Raw genomic sequence first — 20,853 nt, forward strand, 5'->3', positions numbered from 1 at the left:
AAAAAGGGAAAAAACTTACGCATAAAAACCAGATTTATCTTTCTACACAGCCCTATTCAACTTTGTTCAAGTTTTCATAGCGTTCTAATAACACATTTTTCAAGAAATTCCGCCGCCAGAGATTTAAAATATGCAGTAACCCTAATTATCAATTCGTCATTGTAAAATCTTTATGATGCAAACCGCTGTTTTAGGTAAAGAAAAAGAAAAAAATCGCTGGGATAATTCTACAGAGTGGATAATTGAAGATTTTTGAACGAGATTTTTCCATTCGCCTTACTGTCTGATTTGCCGTATGTGACAAAGCAGTGTCAGCCAAAAATAAAATCCCATCGAATTGCAAGCCACGTCGTTTGTTTTTGTTTCCTATAGCTTTAAGATTTTTTAAAGTTTCGCAGTATATATCGCTATTCACAGTATTTCCGTCATCATTAAATTCGACAAAAAAGACACGCATTTTTCGAACAACAAAAAAATCGTAAAAAACATAGCTTCTTTATCGACCGTTCTTATTTGAACTTCTTCGATATAGAGGAAGATGAATGCCATCTCATTGACTGTATCTTTGTCTCGTAGTTCGAATAAGAAATCCAGGTTTCATCTTTGGTAAAAATGGAATCAAAAATACATCACCGTTATTTTTGTAACGCTGCAAATATTCTTGCGCTACAGCAGACTATTTTCCTTGTGTGTATCGATTAACATCTTTGGTACCCATCCAGCACAAAATTTTTTATAGTCCAATTTATTACTCAAAACTTCATAAATAAAAAATCGTGAAAAATGAGGAATGAGGATTTTTACATAGTGAAGCGCCAATTTTTTCTACCTTTATTGTCAACTTTTTTTAATCAAATTATGCATTATCACGGAAGTGTTTGCCGCTTCCTTCTTCATCATGAACCTTTGTTCACCCTTTTCAAAATTAACGGCACCACCGTCTTAATTTACCGTCATTTTTAATATTCGGCTCCGAAGTTTCATAAAACTGCCTCTTATTTCACCCACAGGATCCTTTTTTGCAGTCAAAAATCTGATTACTTCTCGTATTTCATACTCGGGGGTATCAAGAATTGTAAAACTATAAATGGATGAATATAAACAATTAACAACAAAATGAAATGGTTAAACAATTGTTGCTAACAGCTGACTATCGATTGAAATAGCTGAGTTACGAAAGGGCTATTTACGTAACGGATACAGACAGAAAATTCAAAACTATTGTTACTTTAAAAACACGCCTGATATAATCGGAATGAATCACATGCTTCGTAAGGTTACCTAAGTTGTAATTAAGAGACCTAAACGGTTTTATCACTGTCATATACATGTACCCAGTGCCTGTCACGCCTGATCGTTAATTCGAACTCGGGACCTTCGCACAAAATTCCGAGACTCTACCTACTCAGCTACGGGGCCGGCGATTAATGTTTAATTATTTATTTTATTATGAAATGATTAATTACCATTTTATCTAGGATTAAAACATGATATTATATTCTTATTTATAAACACAGAGAAACCGTGAGAGAACCTAAATTTATCACAACTGTTACATTCAACTATAAAAGATTTCATTCACATGAGTACATATTTAATCTTTTCTTGCAATGTCCATGAGAATAACCACCGAAATTATTCCTTCTTTAATTTCATTTAATTTTATCAAACGAATATCACAGGAGATTAAAACTATCTTCCCTCTCCTCAAATTATATTAATTAATTTCTATCAGTTCTTATTAATAAGATATCATAAGTACATTTATTTATAAATGGGTGTATAATAAAACATCTTCATCGTAAGTTATTACATATGACTGCTGTTATAGGCAAAAAAAAAAAAAAAAAAAATCAGTAAAGATATGTAAATACATTACATTTATGTACTTACAGTATGAGTATGTAAATACTCATTACATTTTAAAATGTTATGTACGGGTAACAACATTCATACATAAGATAAAAATATGAAAATATAATTCTGCCGAAAAAACTATTCTTTTATAGTTTTCGATTCACAATAGAAATCGAACCTAAACCTGTGGGATAGTATCTAACTATAATAACGATTTAATCTTTATTACTAAATAAAACTGATAAATTAATCTCAATTTTAAAAGATAAGGTTAAGGTAAGGTAATTGCTATTTTTTTTTTTTTTATATTACACGAACACTAAGTAAACAAAATTCTCATTAGAGATAACTTAAAAAACAAACGCTGAAAAAAAATTATGATGTGCACAAAAAAAAATTCAAATCAAGACCACACAAAATAAAAAAATAAGTAAAACTATGCTGTTTAATTTCAGTTATAAAAAAGTTCTTAGGTTTTTATATAGATCCACTTTAATTAAAGTGGATAAAAAAGAAAAATGAACCCGGATCTCGTTTTTCTTTAGAACAGAAAATATGTTATCAGGCTATAAATGTATTATTTTTTTTTTTAAGATTAAAAAATACAATTATTTAATACTTTATCCTTTATATTGAGCTCTGTATTATTAAGTTGAGCTGTGTTTATACCGATATACTAGAGAACTTATCGTTCTGTTTCAACGGGTTTTTTTCAGTACAAAGTGAATTTATCACTAGTTACATTGTGCCTTGAGCCCTCAACAGAAAATCTTTTATTATATTTTGATAATTTTTTCATATTATTTAAACAATTTAATAGTCATGCTACTTATTAATAACTACTACTTTAGTATATTTTTTTAATATTATATATTTTTTATTTGTTCTAGATAATAGCAATACGTGAAACAAATTCGGTGTTTTATTTCTTCTTTCATTACTACGAGTAAATTTGTACAAACTTGATTATATTTTATTACATTCAGAAATATTTTACATTTTCACCTCCGGCTTAGAACTGAATATGATTCAGTTACATAATTTCATACGCAAGATAATTCTAGAAATGAAAGATAGTTCCTTCAAGAATCACGTACCTGTCGGGTTGCTATTCGATTCCAGATTGTAAAAATTCGTAGCTTTTCCAATAAATTGTGAGAAGAATTGATTATGCTTGTTACCACCTATAGGATCCCGGGTAACTTAAGTACTTGGAACCAGGAACTCTCTGATAACATGTAGAGAAGATCCAGAGTTTACTCTATTCTCTAAGTTCTCTGATTGTGGTGGTTTGTTCATCTACTGATTCCTCTTCGGGCAAATTTTCTCCTCAAAGTAAATTCATAATCCACTTTCTTTTATCATATATTAATTTCATTCCTTTTTTGGTTCTGTAAGTGTTAAAAGGAGTGTAAAGGGACACTTAACCGTACTTAATAGGCGAGGGTTATTACCTATGAATAAATTCCGGTAAATAGATCCCAAGACTCCGGCACTTTCAAAATAAGCCTAATGGTTTCAGGCTAGTGCCTATCGAATAAAGCCGATCATTTTTAATCTCTTTGTTTTAGAGAAATACTCATTACATTTTAAAATGTTATGTACGGGTAACAACATTCATACAGAAGATAAAAATATGAAAATATAATTCTGCCGAAAAAACTATTCTTTTATAGTTTTCGATTCACAATAGAAATCGAACCTAGAACTGTGAGATAGTATCTAACTATAATAACGAATTAATTATATTAAATCCGAGTTGCACCCGGATTAATAAAAATATCAATAAAATAATTTATTGCATCAAAATTATTTCTATAAAAAAATAATCAATAAATTTTAATTATAAAACTAATTAACCTTTAATCGACGTAACTATGTAAAAACAGCACACTAATAATTTCAATTCTCTTTGTGAATTTTAAATTAGTAAGAAATTTTGGATACGGTAACACAAAATGACTCACAGGGGTGTGTTTGCAACACTTTTAATAGTTAATAATGTTCCGCTTGCAAACGAACGATCGTTGTTGTGAGTCATACTTAATGCAGGTCACATAGCGTGTTTCACCCTTATTTATAACACGAGTTGAACTGTTAACTGCAAAAATGTATTCTAACTATATCCGAATAAAAATTTTGCAATTAAATAACAATATAGTATTGCAGCAATAACATTTATAATTAAAATGCATTACAATTAATTAATTAATAAAATGAATTAGTTCTTAATTGCTTAATCAAAATATTTCACATAGAAATATAATAAAAAGTTTTACTCGTATAAAATAATTTATTTTTTTCACTCACACACAATTATTATTATTATAAAACAGTTAATCACAAACAACAGTATACGTTAATACGTTGCTTTAAACTATCTGTATCAGTCTTGCTTCAACAATGAACATGTAAAGCATAACTATAAAAATCAGAATCGGTTTCTCTGAAATTAATGATGTTCATTATACAGTTAATTCCCCCCCCCAAAACCGCGATCGCGAATAGGTACCACCAATTTGTAAGTTCCCTATTACCTTTCCTTTCAAGAAAGAAGAAAGAGGGAAAGAGCCCAGCAGTCACTGATAGCACGGAAGAAGGAAGAAACCTGCACTTTCCCCCGTTGAGCCCTTCGGGGCCTCGGGAATTTTAAGGTTAACGGTATGTAACTCCGGTTACTACCAATTCTCGGAAAGTGCAGGCCAAAGAAGAATGAAGAGGTCATCGGAAGAAGAAGAGGGAGAAGAAGAAGATGAAGAAGAAGGAAGACCTCTACTCGTCCCAACATCACGCACTGAAGTCCGGAACAGAGCCCAGCAGAAATGCGTCCTGAAAGGCAGCCATAACAGAAGTGGATGAAGAACTTCTACACAACCTCTCCTTTAATCACTTACAAGTTAATTAAAATAAACCAGCAATTGCGACTCCTCCGGAAAAGGGGTCGCATTGCTCCCTCCTGATAGTTAGTGCCCCGTTGTGGCGTATTCCTGCTAGTCTATGAAGCGTTAGCACTGACAGGACTTCAGTGGACAGTCTGAAGGGGAATTACGTCGGGAGGACAGGTTTCATAAGCCTAGCCTTCCGCGGTCGGCCCATAAAATGGGTTCGATAACGCTGGTTTAACAACGGATTGGAATGCAATTAAATCCGTCCTTAAAATACTAAATAATAAACAAAACTTGAAAAATTAGACCCGCCATTTAAAAGTAAACCTTTTAAAAAACACGCCCGATTAGAATCATCCAGCAGCAAGGGACTCTGTCCAGGTTCTGCGATTTGTAGGGAGAAATAAACTCCCGCCACCTTTGCATTCCATTCCATTCCACAGTTAATTCCTGCGGTGAACATCATGAAGGTGTCATTTGTAGAGCTCAACATTACCCGCATTTTAGCGAGCATGCCATGATGATGATAAATCATTACATTCGGCTCAATGAAGAAGGCAACAGGAAAAGACTCAATTTGCTCAATAAGCTTGGCATGATATACTTACTATTCTTTGGAGTGACTATTCCATAAATGGAATATAAGTGTGTCTCCTCTCAACTGTTACGATTATGGCAGCCGATTTAAAGAAAAACAGTTTCAACTAAAAGTAAATTGGTTAGACTAATCGAATTTACTTTCTAAGTTTATAATGTACATTTGTAAAAGAAATATCATAGTTTTTTGTTTCTGGAGGTGTAGAAGTTTATCGCGATGGAATTTTTGTAGCGTATGTAATAAAAAATAAAAATTATTTATCATTTTCTGGAACCCCCAGATTAAAGGCCGAGACGCTACCACTTCGCCATGGTGATCGATAAGTTATTAAATTTTCACGCGCGCGCGCAATTCATAATAATAAAATTCTGATAATTAAAAAAGCATGTAATGGATTCATTTTTTTTTTTAATGAATAAAATAGTAAATATATTTTCTATGGAAACAACTTTTTTATTTTGAAACATTTTAATAACAAATTTATGTAACTTTCCTCCACAATATTATCCATAAATGCGAAAGTCTGTCTATTTGTATGTTCTCGCATCACGCGAGAACCAATCGACCGATTGGTTACAAATTTTCAGGACACATTCGTGTTATCCTAGGGAAGGTTTTAAGCCGTAGATAGCGTCCCTAATCCCTTTGGAAGTGAAGTTTTGAATTAAAATATTCATTAAAGAAAAAATAATTAATCCCTTTACGTCTTCATATTTTCCATCGACAGAAATATAATGAAGCGAATGAGTAATTTATTTTCGTTAATAATATCTGTAAAATATTTTTAATTTTCACAACCTTAAGGATAATAGATGTGTCGGGGGGTTCAAACGGTCTGGCTAGACGACCCCCCATTGACCACTTAGTTGTATTATGAATAGATTATTAAAAAAAAAATGTACTATGAATTTATCGGCTACTTTTAACTGCATAATGTTTAGTTAACTGATTATATAAAATACCTTTGAATTATCTTTAATAAAAAAAAAAGGAGTTTGGAAAACGTTTCTTCGTATTTTAATGAAAAAGTAAAACAGGGATTTTTTAAAATATTTTAAATAGAGTTTATTAAAGCAAATATTTACTGTTTTGATCGAGCACATTTTTTCATTTTTGAGATAAAATCATAAATCCCGTCGCTGAAGAATTTCTGTGTTTTCTGGACAAAACTTTCAATTGAAAAATGGTTTTCACAGATCTCTTTTGAAGCCACAATTAAAGAGTTTTATAAAAACTGAATCTGACGATGAAGATGAAGACAATATGTTTGATGCATCAAAATTTCCCAGCAAAGCTCTCTCAATTTACGACGAGTCACCAAAGGTGTGGGGTCTGACGTTGTTGTGATGGAAGACGACTCCTGCCTGTCGATCAATTGAGATCGCTTTATCTCGATTACTTGGCGTATTATTTACAACTGCTTATAGTCACGGTTCAATCATTTGACCGGGTGTCAACTACTCATAAGGAACAATTCCTTTCTGATCCAACCATACACCCAGCATCACATTTTTGTCGTCAATCCTGGTTTTGCCACCGTTTACGAAGCTTCACTTCGATTCGACTACGATCTTTTCCAAATATTATTTTCGTACGTGATCCTTTTTCATGTCCAATAATGAACCCGTTAAATCCCAGTTCCGGATTTGTTTTCAGGTCAGGGTATAGAAAATTTATAGGCAACTCCAGAGCAATTGTTAATGATTTTAGTAGTTGTAAAAAAATCTTTGTAATATAACTAAAACAGTAAATTGTGTATGTGATATTATTTCCTGTATTTCTATTAAAATAAAATGTGTTTAAAAAATAAATAGATCTAAAAATATAAATTTTATGAACGAAATTATTCAATTTCATTATGATAAAAAATTTAATACTTTATAAATACTCAATCACCTATATATTTATCTGTTAAATTCTTACTTTATCTTATAAGTATGACATCATTTATTTTTAATTTATAAATCGTGTTAATTATTATGTAATGTAATATGACTTAATAAGTTTACAAAACGTTACAATAGATAGGCTTTACAATTGATAGTACAAAAAAAATGTTACATTTTAATTAGATTTTCTTTACTGAAAATGTTTTTTTTTTTTTTAAGAGAAACGGATCTTTAAAAGGATTGATTTTTTTTAACTTCCGGATCCACCGTTGAATAGATGTTCTGAGGATGAGATGTGTGAAAATGCCATGCCTGACTGGGATTCGAACACGGGACCTCCTGTTGAAAGACTAAGACGCCACCACTCGCGGATTGATAATTAGATAAAAGGATTGATGATTAAATATCTAATAACATAAGATTTTTTAAATTTTAAATAGAAATTATACAGACTTATTATAAAGAATTTTTTAAATTTCCTAAATATTTACTTTTTTCAAAAAATCACAACATTACAATAATAAGATGCTTTTGTAACTGATAAAATAGTAAAATTATTACAGATTTCACAACTTTAAAATCACATAAAAATTTATTTATTTAACTTACAGATTTGGTTGAGGTCTCATTTCACAGGAAAACACAACACGTTTAATTTAACTCGCATAGTTCATTAGTACCCAATTTGACAACCAGAACTGTCACCAGTGTTTTTAAATTGGATAAATGTACTGGTTCAAAACGTGCTCTCTGTGTATTTTGGTTTCACGATTTGCAGTCAGCCGCTGCAGTTAAACGCAATTTTCGTAGAGAATACAGTAGGGAGCTTTCTAGTAAACATACAATTTATTTTTTGGCACCAAACCTTCGTTGAAACAGGTTTTTCTGTTAAATATACAAAATCATCAGGATGCCCAAGCGTCCCTGAAACTGCTGTGAACAACTCACAGAAAGCTCTCCACATAGTCCGAAGAAATCAACTCAACGTGCGTCAATCAACGTGTGATTGGCAATCCATAAAAGACTGTTTGGCTCGTATTACGTAAACGACTGCACGTGAAACACAAACAAACCGTTAGTTCAACACACGACAAAATATCTCTGTTGCAGTTTTGCTTGGAAATGGATAGAATTGCAGACAACGGTACATTTTTAGACAACGTAATTTTTTTTAAGTTTCACATCAGTGGCACGGTAAACAACCATAACTGCCGAATATATGACAGCGAAACCCCTCATGAAATTTTGAAGCACATTCGTGATAGCCCTACGGTCAATGTTTTTTTATGTCCTAAGCAAACAAATATTGTACGGCCCGTTCTTCTTCCAGGAGGGAACTGTAAATGGTATCGTTTATCTGGACATGCTTCAAAATGTTCTAATTCGTCAGACGATGAAGATCACTATTACTATCAGCAAGACGGGGCACACTTCACTACCGCCTAGAAGTCAGATTTTTTTTTATACTCGATTCCCAGTTCGGCGGATTGGTCGTCAAAGTCCATTGATTATATGTCATCTCGCTCCCCAGATTTGAACCAGGTAAATATTCTCTTATGGGGTTTCATTAAAGATTAGGTTCGAGCTAAAAATTAATACTGCAGCTGCAAAGGAAACGCCCGACTTGCTGGCTACAGTCTGGAATAAAATCGACTTCAGATGGATTTATGTCGCATTACAAATGGAAACCATGTCAAACCAAACTGAATGCTGGGTGACAAACTTTATTTGTTTTTCTCTGAAATGAGACCTCAACCTAATCTGTAAGTTACTTAAATAAATTTTTATATGCTTTTAAAGTTGTGAAAATATAATGCTATAAGTAATAATGCTATAATGTAAGTGAGAGTTAAAATATGTGGTTTTAAAATATAAATTTTATGAGAATATGCAATATACAGGTATTATGTTTTTTATCACAACCTAAATCAATTTAAATTTTATCCCGTAGTATTGTTAAATCTGTGGTACGATACTCGTTATACACATAAAAAACACGGGTTTCTTAGTACAATCTTCAATCTTTAACGAAAAATCAATGACCCAAATAAAAAATTACAGCTTAATTTCAAATCTTCTTAATCCTTAAAGCGAATTATAATCTGCATTCTTATTATTTAAAAAAAACATTACAGATTAAAAAAAAATTACATCATAAAGTTTATCTCATGTGAATACAAACTCGCATGTCAAATCGATCAAAAGTTAAAAAAAAAAAATTGATAAATTTGTTTATATAGAATAAGACAAAAATAAATGAACTAGTATAAAATGTCATGGACGATTTTGATTTATCGAGTATTTTATATTATCGCATAAGAAAAGATCAGACTATCCTTTATCTTTTATTTTTATTCAAAAGATCACACAACATTCTTTTATATTCTCACAACCCATGGAACCAGCAGTTATTATTTTTTCTGTCATATTACTGAACTATATCAAGTTTACTTTTTTAACTGTAAAAACATACGAATAAGTTCTCAATAATATTTATTTTACTAGATTCTAAAAACTGATTAATGCTTCTAATATGATAATATATTGATGTTAGGTTGGAAAATTTAATTTAATCTACTATTTTGAAGAGAATTTCTGACTTTCCTATCGATTAATCAAAAGTTTCTTCAATCATTTGTTTACTGCTGTTTACAGTTATTGTTTACTGCTGATCGTATATTCCATTCTTTATACTGGTAAACTATTTTATTGAGTATGTATAATGTTGAAAAAACGTTTTCTGAAAATTATAAGAATAAAATTATTTTTATTCTTATAATTAATACTTTACTTATAATTTTTATAAAAAAAAAATTAGTTTGGAAAATTAATACGCTGACTACAAATTAAAAACAAACGGTATAATTATAACAGGATTTTCAAAAAAATAACTTTTAAAAATATATATATAAAAATTGTAATAAAAATTAGAAAATGAAGTTATTAAATTTCAACTTGTAAATATCGTAATCAAATTAGAAACAACAGTTTACTAACCCTTGACTTGTCACAGATTTCAAAACCTTGAATTTAAAGAGGATTGAAATATGATACAAATATCATACGATATAACTTGCACAGCTTTTTCATTGCTACTCAAACATTAAGGCCCTGACTTTTACTTAAAAAAAAATAAAAGAGAATTGTTTAAAAATATTAAAGTATAACTTTTATGAAAGTAATGAAAAAAATTGCTTCTTATTTTAGGTCCAGAATATCAAATAGGTGAAAAAATTACTTTAATAGTTATTTAAGGTTTGAAAAAATATACAAATTTAAATCCCCGTATCTCTTGTACCTCCCTATCTCTAAAAATTATTTATTTTATAAAAAGGGAAATAAGTTCCAAAGCTCTAAAACGTCCTACAAAATTTGAGAATAAATAATAAGTGTCTGAATTATCGAAACAATACATTTCTTTACAGAGGTAAAAAAATAACGAAATTCATTCTGCCTGAATTTGTTCTTCCACAGGAAACTACTGATAAAGTAACTAATATTAATAATAACATTAAAAAAATTCCTCATAACATTGAAAACTGTTCATAAATGATATCCTGTTAAGGAAGTCGAAGTTGTTCGACTTTACTTGGACTTTCTTAACAGTTACCACTCGTTTATTTATTTTTTTTATTTACTTCCTTGTACGAAGAAAAGGAAAGATTTCAACGGAAATATACATTTTGAAAATCCCTGAATCCAATTTCCAATAGTTTCGGCATGGCGAACATACGTTCGTATGTATCTCGGATAACTCAAAAAACGATTAGCCGTAGGATGTTGAAATTTTGGATTTAGGACTTTATAACATCTAGTTGTGCACCTCCTCTTTTGATTGCTTTCGACTGAAACAAAAGTGTCCAAAAAAGCCCAAAATCCAAAAACAGTATTAAGCCCTCATCGAGAAATTTTCAACGATATATCATACGTGGTACTTATTTTCATTGGTTCCAAAGTTATAACCAAATAAAATTTTAATTAATGAAATATTTGTATCTTACAAGGGGAAGGGCCACATCGGTTCAAATCAAACTTAATCTCTTTTTTTCTTTTTTTTTTTTTAATTTTTTTAAATTTAAATATATTGATTTATTAATAATTATTAACCTCCGATTGTAAAAACGGTTTTACAATAAATCACATACAATAAAAAAAAATATATGTAAAAATATCATAAGTTACTAATGAAATAAAATTTTATATACTTTTAATTTTTTTAAATGTGTACGAAGTCATGTGGTTCCACATCAGATTTTTAATTATTCAAAGCTGATTTTTTTAAATTATAAGCTAAAAGCTTTTGCGTAAAAAGTAAGATGTTGAAATTTTTGTATTTAAAAATGACAGGTCACACTGGGATTCGAATCTGGGACTTTCCAAAATGAAATAAAAGGATGTTAGCACTCAACCATGAAGGTTGAGAATGATTATAGTATTTAGAATGATTTTAAATACTTAATTCAACAAAATATTTTCTTAAATGTTTTTTAAGGAAATAATTTTTATTTGGAATTAAGAATAAAATATTTTAGGTATTAACGTACATTACATTATAAGAAATTACTCAAATAATAGTGGTAAATACAAATGTATTAAGAGATAAAATGTGAAGTACATGAAGAATAATGTAACCACAGATATCGATTAAATAAAATGCTTGTGTTTGTAGTTTGTAATGGATTTTAAATGTACTTTTTTAATCAAACGTAAATTTTAAAAATTTTAATGCAATATTCATTAATTTAGTTGTATTCTGTTTTGACCTGTACTGATTATAAACAGCACAATTTAATTAAACAGAATCGAGCTTTTTACTCTTTTATGTTTTAACAGAATTTAATCTTTTGACAACAAGAAAATAATTACAAAAAAAAATTAATCTGTAATCATCCCAAATTTAATAAACGCAAATTTTAAGTTCACAATTTGTATGCATCATCCATTCGAGGAAGTACAAACGATACAAGTTAAAATATAAAAAAATTAAATGATCGGTCACAAAAAATGATGCCTAGAAGTCAGAAAAATGTTACAACTTATCGACCCTGTGTTTATCTCTTAAGAATAAGCTGATATGATTTTTAGTTAATGTGTATTGTGAGAAATGTGTCCTAGATTTTTTAGTACAGAATATAAAATTTAAGATCAATGTATTATTTGAAATTAAAATTTTTTAGGATCTTATAAGATAGTTTTGTCTAAAATTTTAGTTCAATATTTATATATCTTTTATAAATAACCAAGTAAATTCTGACTCTTGAATGATTTATATGTGAAGTCTGAATTCAGGTTTAACTCGTTTATATCATCTTGGATTGATACTTTTTTAATCAAAATAGTTCAATGAATTTCTATTATCTACCCAGGGTTTTATAAAAATTTTTTTATTCCGAAGTGTTAAAAATAAAATAGATAATATTGTTTCTTTTCATTTCAACCCACTTTACCACTTTAAAGGTTAGTAATCAGAATAATTTGTGCTTAACCTTTTTACTGAGGTGATCATAAATGATTGTGTCAAATTTCAGCAGCTTTCTAGCCATACAAAAAGTTGGAGAATCGATGATGAATAGTGAGTATGTATATATATATATATATATATATATATATATATATATAGACACCCCCCACGCGCGCGCGCGCGCGTGGGGGTGTGATAAACTCACCATTCATCACTTAAACTCAAGGTTGCATGTCATAATACGATGTGTAATATTTGTTAACATTTTAAAAATACCAATACCAACCGGGATTCCTGATACCGTTTCTCTACAGAGGTCATATTCTAATGAAATTATTTACAAATTTTATGGTACTAGAATTATTTATATCATTGTTGTGTAATTAAATATACATGTTAATATAAAATTATTTTCAAGTAAAAAGAAAGCGATAGGAGTTTTTGACGACCTTATCAAATATTTATATTTGAATACCGGATTAGAAAATGAACCTCCAACTTTCACAGATTTTAATATTTTTACCAATGTTTTTCATTCAATTAGAAACTATTTAAATTGCCTAAATTAAAAGTATTCTTATACAATTTTTCTCTAATGTTTTAGGAAGATTTCGTAAGAAAACTACGTATTGTAGTGGGTACCATGATTCACTTGCGAAGTGAATCCCCAGATATACATATATATTATTTCACTTTCTTGTGGACACGATAATTGCCTTAATTTTGCACCAATTACTTTCAAATTGATATATAAAATATAACAACCCAAAATGTCAGTCAAGTTTGTTAAGGGCAATATCGGACCACGGGGGTTGAAATGAGAGGGCTGTTTCGGAAAAAAAAACAAAATATCGCTATAACTTTCTATTAAGTAAAATACCGAATTTGTTTAAAGTTCTTACTATTCTTTGGATAAGGGCCTAAAACCTTTGTAAGTGAAGTTATATATTATCACCACCAACCACTGTCCCAGGAGGAGAAAAAAATGGGGTTTTGAAAACAAACAAAAAATCATACCTCCCTTAATAGGCACAGTATCGAATCGGTTTAAAGTGCTCGTTTTTTCATATGACCAAAACTCTTACTGCAAAAGATGAGCAAAATGTTGCTGGAGTTTTAAGAAGATGGAGCTTGTCGTATGCTAAACATGTGTCGTATTGATTAAATTAGAACTTTTTTTAACTGTAAGGGGGAAGTCTCTTTTATTCCCTATTAACCTATTAACCGGTGAAATCTACCTCCAGTTTCCGGCGTGCTGGAAGAGGTTTTTTTTTAAAAAAACAGATGTTTAAACAATTAAAGCAAAATATGATTACTATTTTTTTAACGAAATATAAAAAGTTTTCTACTCGTAGTTTGCAGAAATACAAGTTAAAATAACAAGCAATGTATTAAAAAAAACTTGAACGTGGGAAGTACCTTTGGAGGCAATTTATACAAAACAGAGTCCAAATATAAGCTTAGAAGGGTATAACAGGATCAGATTTATTTTTCAACAAAGCGTATTCACATAGTATATAGCATGTGTCTTTCATATACGCATATACATATTTTATGCATATGTGTGTGTGTGTGTGTGTGTTTTACCGAGACACAGTGCCGCCTTTTTTATTCATTATCTACAGGAAAAATTGTCAACATAAAATTTAAAAATTGTTATCATTAAAATGAACTAAATCTCTGGGACAGGATGCCCAACAGCGAGACAATATGGCATACGTATAATACATAGATACAACACATTACCTTATTCCTTCTCAGCATGGTGTACTAACATGAAATATAAAAATTTATTTTACTACATGATAATAATGAAACTAAAAAAAAACCACGCACTCACTAAAGCACGCACATGCACACAAACGCACACACTTTTTAACGAACGATCTATTCTTTTATTTATATTCATATACCATACACACACAAACACGTATATTGATTTGTTTTTGTTATTTTTAAATTATAATTTTTTATTGAACTCCCAACTGTTTAGTAAGTTCTGACAGATAGGTAACTGTCATAAAGACTGACTGAGCAAGCGTCTAAACAGCGTCGCGACGCATGTACACAGGCTTGCCACCTGCTCTTTTAGATTAATACCAACTTGACGTAAGTTATACAGTCATTTTTGTATAACTTCTCTTATACAGTGTTAACTTCTCGCTTCGATAGACACCTTTTTTTTTATTTATTATAATATAAAACGACTGTTAAAAAGCCACTTACTTTATATATTGTTGACACAATATCATAAAAAAAAAAAATAAAACTAATAATGATCGTAATAATTCTTTAACTGCATTTGCCTTAAAAACAACTTTAACATAAATGTTTTTGAAATAGTTAATCATATTTTAAATAGAAAAATAAATACATAAAATAAAAATCACAAATAAATAAATTTAAAAATAGAAGGATTTACTGAATTAAAAATCCTGTTAACATATTAAAATTGCTTCAATCAAAGTAAAAAAAAATATAAAGTAACGTACCAGCACATATACAAACAGAAAGAAAGGTTAAAAAAAATCAGTTAATGTTTTTAAGTAATAAATTACTGTTTAAGTTTTTTTACTTAATATTTTAATTTAATTTTTAAAAAGCATTTTTTTTTGATAATTATAAAATTATAAAAATACGAGTACACTTTCTTTAATTGGAATTTAAATTTCCTATGATGACAATCAAATTTACACGCTAAAATTTATCAGTAGCTTAATTTTCACTCAAATTAATCATCTAATCAATACCTCTAATTTCCGCAACAGTTTTCTTTTGCTATACTAAAAAATTGCTGACCAATTGGATAATCAGTTTTATCAAATGATTCTCTAATAGCGAAAAAATTCGGTTTATAGATTTCAACGGAAATATACATTTCGACTATCCTTAAATCCATTTTGACTATTTCGGTGTGACGTCTGTACGTACGTATCTCTCGCATAACTCAAAAACGATTAGCTCAATCGGCCTGACCAAAATTGTCAAAAAAGCCCAAAATCCAAAACTTTTGGATTTTTCACTTTTCCTTTACTGCAATTGCCCTCATTAAGAGCTTTTCAACGATATGAAAAGTGGTAGGTATTTTCACTGGTTCCAGAGTTATACCTCAATACAATTTTATTTAATAAAATATTTGGATTTTACAAGGGGAAGGCAAATCGGTTCGAATGCGACTTCATTTCCATTTTTAAAAATTTGTTTTTTCATTTTAATATATTGATTTATTAATAATTATTAACCTCTGATTGTAAAAGTTTTTAAAATAAATAATTCAATAATAACAACAAAAAAAATGAAAAAATCCCTTTCAGAACGCGGAGGTAGATTTCACCGGTGCTAAGTAGGGAATAAAAAGGATTTCCACCTTAAAGTTAAGAAAAACTTCAAATTTACTCAATACGATAATGGTTGCATGTGAAAGAAAGTTTCACATGTTTAACATACGACAAGCCCCATCTTCTTACAATTCCAGCAATTATTTGGTCATCCCTTGCCGTAAGGATTGGTCATATAAAAAATCATTTCAGACCAAAGTTTTAGATAATTTTTAGAGGACTAACGACCACTTTAAACCGATTCAAATACTGTGCCTATTAAGGGAGGTATGATTTTTTTTTGTTTTAGAAACCCCATTTTTTCCACCAGCTGGGCCAATGGTTGGTGATATAAAAAAAAATTACCTACATAGGTTTTAGGCCCTTATTCAAAGAACAGTAGGAACTTTAAACGAATTCGATATTTTACGTAACTGAAAGTTATAGCAAAATTTTGTTTTTTTTCGAAAAAGCCCCCATATTTCCACCCTAATAGTCTGATATTTTCCTTTAACAAACTCGACCGATATTTTGGGTTGTTATATTTTATGTATCAATTTGAAAGTGCTTAGCGCAAAATTAAGGCAGTTATCGTGTCCGTAAGAAAGTGAAATATATATATATAAACTTTTGAATTGACGGCGGTTTTGGGATCTGGGGATTTTGAAAGATATGTCGAAATTTTCCGGAAGTCGAATAATGGTACCCGTTACAATAGGTAGCTTTCATATGTAATATAATAGGCGTTCAATGAAGTCATGTGGTGTACACATCAGATCTTTTCTTTAAATCAAATCAATATTAATTAACTAGCGATCACTCATTACTGTATTCAGGTTGCCCGGAAAGTCTTGAAATGGCTTAATTATAGAATACTGAATGTGACTACGCTGTAAAAAGAAACTACGCTGGAGTTGTTTTGAAATTATTGTCGGCCATCTTTTATCAACCATATTGAATTCAACTTTAAATGACACGATGGACATAATATTATACGTGATTTCAATGTCGATTTGAACGGGATAAACTTTAGTGAAAACCCCGCACCGATAGCTGCATCCTTGTTTTAGAGATTGACCGTTACGTATCCATTCGAGGTACAACGGACCCCCTCCCCAATCAACATTCAAGATAAATATTTTCAATAGAAAGTAGAATGATTACACATCATCATGTAACACTGCATTTTCATGCTAGAAACGATTCTGAGAACCGTTTTCGAAAATCTTTTCTCGTTACTTAATTATTCAAAATTTATCATTACGATATTCGATAACGATTTATCAGCTGTTTCTAATTTGTTTAGAAATTTCGATATGTATTTGAAATAAATACTCATCAATTAGCGTAATCTGTTCACATGAATTTTTATGAAAATATGAAACTTGTATTGAGCAGGATTCAGTATAAGAAATATTTATGGCATATTTGTGGAAATCTGAAAGTAAAAGCGCTTTTACTTTGACTACAACTTGGATACATTAAGTTCTGTTGCTTTTTGTGGAATGGGACAGCAGGGATAGGAAAATAAAAGAGCAGTGGCCAAAGAAAGAGGTACTGACTGTAGAAGAGACGAATCTTTTTATTCAGGAGTCAGTAAAACCAGGAAAAGTTTTTCTTCTGCAACTACCCATTAAATTAGGTTTATTAAAAACTTCTGTTATAGCAATGGATCGTAATGCTGCAAGATTTCAGTTTCTAAAAAAACAAATTCTCTAATATAAGCGATACTAAAATTAACAAAGTTATATTTATTGTACCACAAAAAAGAAAACTAATGCGTGATCCGGCGTTTAAATAATATTTGAATGACTTTGAGGTTGCTCCATGGAAATCATTTCAAAATATGGTAACAACTTCCTCGGAAACCATAAGGCCAGTAAATACAGAAAACTTGTGCGTTAACTCCTTCAAAACTACAAAGAACTTGGGTGTAATATGTCAAAATTAATTTCTTACATTCACATTTGAATTTTTTCCCTAATAATCTCGGCGCTATCAGTGATGAATGTGGATGAATCTGGTGATGCTTTCACCAGGAGATATTTATAATGAAAATACAATATCTGGGAAAATGGAACCCAAAAATGTTAGCCGACTACTGTTGGAATATAAGGTTGGATCTATCTACAGTAAATTACAGCAGAAAATCCAAAATAAATAGATTTTCGGCGAGTACAAAATGCATATATAATGTGTATTGTAATATTACGTTCACTATACTTTTTTTTTCAAAAGAAATTTCAATTATAAAAAAACTGAGACCGACAGAAAAATCTATTAACATATATGAAATCAGCATAAAAAATACTATAAGAATCAGCCATTCGCTCTCATTTCCCAAACAAAAAATAAAATTTTGTTGACCAGTGTAAACAGAGTACAGAGGATTTTTTTTCAAATTATAGTATTTCACAAAAATAGTCAAGATGGAAAAATCATTATTTAAATCCTTAAATTCTATTATTTAACTCTACATTTTTCCTTATCATTTCTAATAGAATTATTTTATATAGCTGAATGCAGTGGAAGATTCTAATTACTTATCTATACCTTTACAACTGGTTAAGCCTCTTGGGATTACTGCGGCTTCCATTTCTGTTATTATTGTCTTATAAATCCTGAATTGACTCTACTGCCACACGTAAAATGATTAAAATAACTACTTTATTTTGATAAAAGTTTTATCTTATGAACTTTTTCTTATGCTGAATAACCGGGAACTTGATTCTGTTTAAAATGAAGATAGAACTATTGTTTTAATACGGCAACACGTACCTCCTACTTCATCGTTTTTCAACTTGTTATTTTTTTAAATACTGCCTTCAGCAGACAGTCTCTTTTCACTTCGTTTTTGTATAGTATATATTTTTTCTGATCATTTTATATTTGTCTTCTGTTTAATCTTTCAATTCTTCCTTCCTGATTATTTACAACGTACTTCTTTCGTTTAAACTCATAATTACAAATTTTTAATTATATTTGTGTTTTCCTTTCTCACTTACTACTATTGAAGTAAATAGTAATTAATCCCAGAAAAAATTATATTTATAAAGAAAAATAAAATAAAATCTATACCATAAAAAACTTTAAATGATACAAAGAATTTTCTTATAGATACATCGATTTCCGTAATCTGGATCACTGCTTTCTATCATTATTTTTAAACGAGTTGATCAAGTGATCTTTACGCTAAATAAGGAAAAATATCTCTTTAAAAAATACATTATTAGACGGCTACTTTTGTTTTATAATGGCAGAAATTAAATATAAAAAGAACAAACACCGATCACCGTGACGGAGTGGTAGAGTCTCGGTCTTTCATTCGGAGGTCCCGGGTTCGAATCCCGGTCAGAGTCTGACATGGCATTTTTCATTCGCTACAAAATTTCATGTGGCAAAAAGATTATAGCAGTTGACGCTCGTAATCTTAAAAAAAAAAGAAACAGTAAGGTAGGTATATACTAATACAAACAAATGACAAGGACACGAAAAAGTGGATAAATGATGTAAGGATTCCAAAACTTCTGCTTCTTCCATGCACGCCAAAGAAAATCAAGATATTGGTAGACCTCAGCAAAACGGAGGCGCTATTCAACGTCGAGACAGATTTTACCAGCAACTATTTGATTCCTTATTTGGGTAAGACAATGATGAATAATAAAGCAACCTAATTTTTTTCCTACATCCTATCTCTAATATAGAATACAAAAACATATGTAGTATGTGTGTGTGTGTATGTGTGTGTGTTTGTGTATGCGCACGCGGACGAGCGTATGCGGAGGTGTTTGTATGTAGGAAACCCATAATAACTCTTCTTTCGTTAGATTAGACACACTCCAATCCCAAAAAAATTGAGGGATTACTCAGAAAATTTAAGTGAAGTAGGATTTTGCCATTATTTTAAAGGTAATTGAAAAGATAATTCAACGCAAACTTTTACACTATGAAAGTTCTAACCATTTTTCTCAGCTTTTATTTTTCTTAGCTAATTTCAAAAGTGGTCTATAGTTACTCTTAAACAACAGTTCAATAATAAAATATATAAAAAAAATAACAGTAATAATAAAAAATCTATTAAACGCTCCTACCACAAAGCGATCTGTTTTTCGGTAACATACCAACCACAACTTTGGTTGTATTGTAGGCCACTTTTGAAATTAGTAGTAAAATATTAAATGACCACCACTTTGGTAAGGGTTCTCTCATAGCCCGATTTTTTTAATGCTATTTAAATTGATTTGTCAGAACTCTACCCTTTCAATTAAAACTTTTGAGTTTCCCCCTCCCTTGGGAGTTTGGGGATATGGTGGTCTGATACATAAAAATGGATCATTTTCAGGAGCATTTTTAAATTTAATTTTGTTACGTTTAACTTTACCTACCGGTTCCCAACTTTATTTACACATTGTATATATATGAGCATATATATATATATATATATATATTTTTTTTTTTTTTCAGTTATTGAAATATACAATTTATTAAAGGAAACATACTATATTTTAAATATTTTGAGAAAGTTAAAAACAAAAATGTAAAAGAATTTTTTAAATATTATTTTAAATTGAAAAAAATAACAAACTGGCTAATATTGTGTGACTTGAGTTAGAGCCAAAATTAATTTTCTGCATTTTAAATCCAGGGTTTTTAATTGCAAAAAATTGTAGATATTTCTTGATTAATTTTATATATGAAGTATAAAATTTGAAAAAAGTTTTGAAAATATTTACATCAAAGGAAAGTAGAGTAAAAGAACAAAAAATCATTTTTTTATTTTAAGAGATTGGGGTTGATTTTTTTAAAATAGGATTTGAATTATTACGCTTTAATAAGTTTTTTCTAA

General features: G+C 29.9%; 1 protein-coding gene across 3 annotated transcripts in view; it reads right to left on the reverse strand.

Moving 5' to 3' along the window:
• The window catches only part of LOC142329226 (puratrophin-1-like), a 1,606,956-nt gene that overhangs the window by 1,332,701 nt on the left and 253,402 nt on the right, over positions 1–20,853 (reverse strand). Inside the window, exon 1 of one of the 3 annotated variants that reach the window (XM_075373631.1) lies at positions 14,437–14,503. The exons of the other annotated variants lie outside the window; for them this stretch is intronic. Within the exon in view, the coding sequence (XP_075229746.1) occupies positions 14,437–14,454 (18 nt within the window). The 5' untranslated portion in view covers positions 14,455–14,503. Of the gene's footprint in view, positions 1–14,436; positions 14,504–20,853 lie in introns of those variants that run through there. 3 annotated transcript variants of the gene reach the window in all.

The sequence above is a fragment of the Lycorma delicatula genome, chromosome 8 (assembly GCF_047948215.1).
Source record: "Lycorma delicatula isolate Av1 chromosome 8, ASM4794821v1, whole genome shotgun sequence".
In the NCBI taxonomy this organism is placed as follows: domain Eukaryota; kingdom Metazoa; phylum Arthropoda; class Insecta; order Hemiptera; family Fulgoridae; genus Lycorma; species Lycorma delicatula.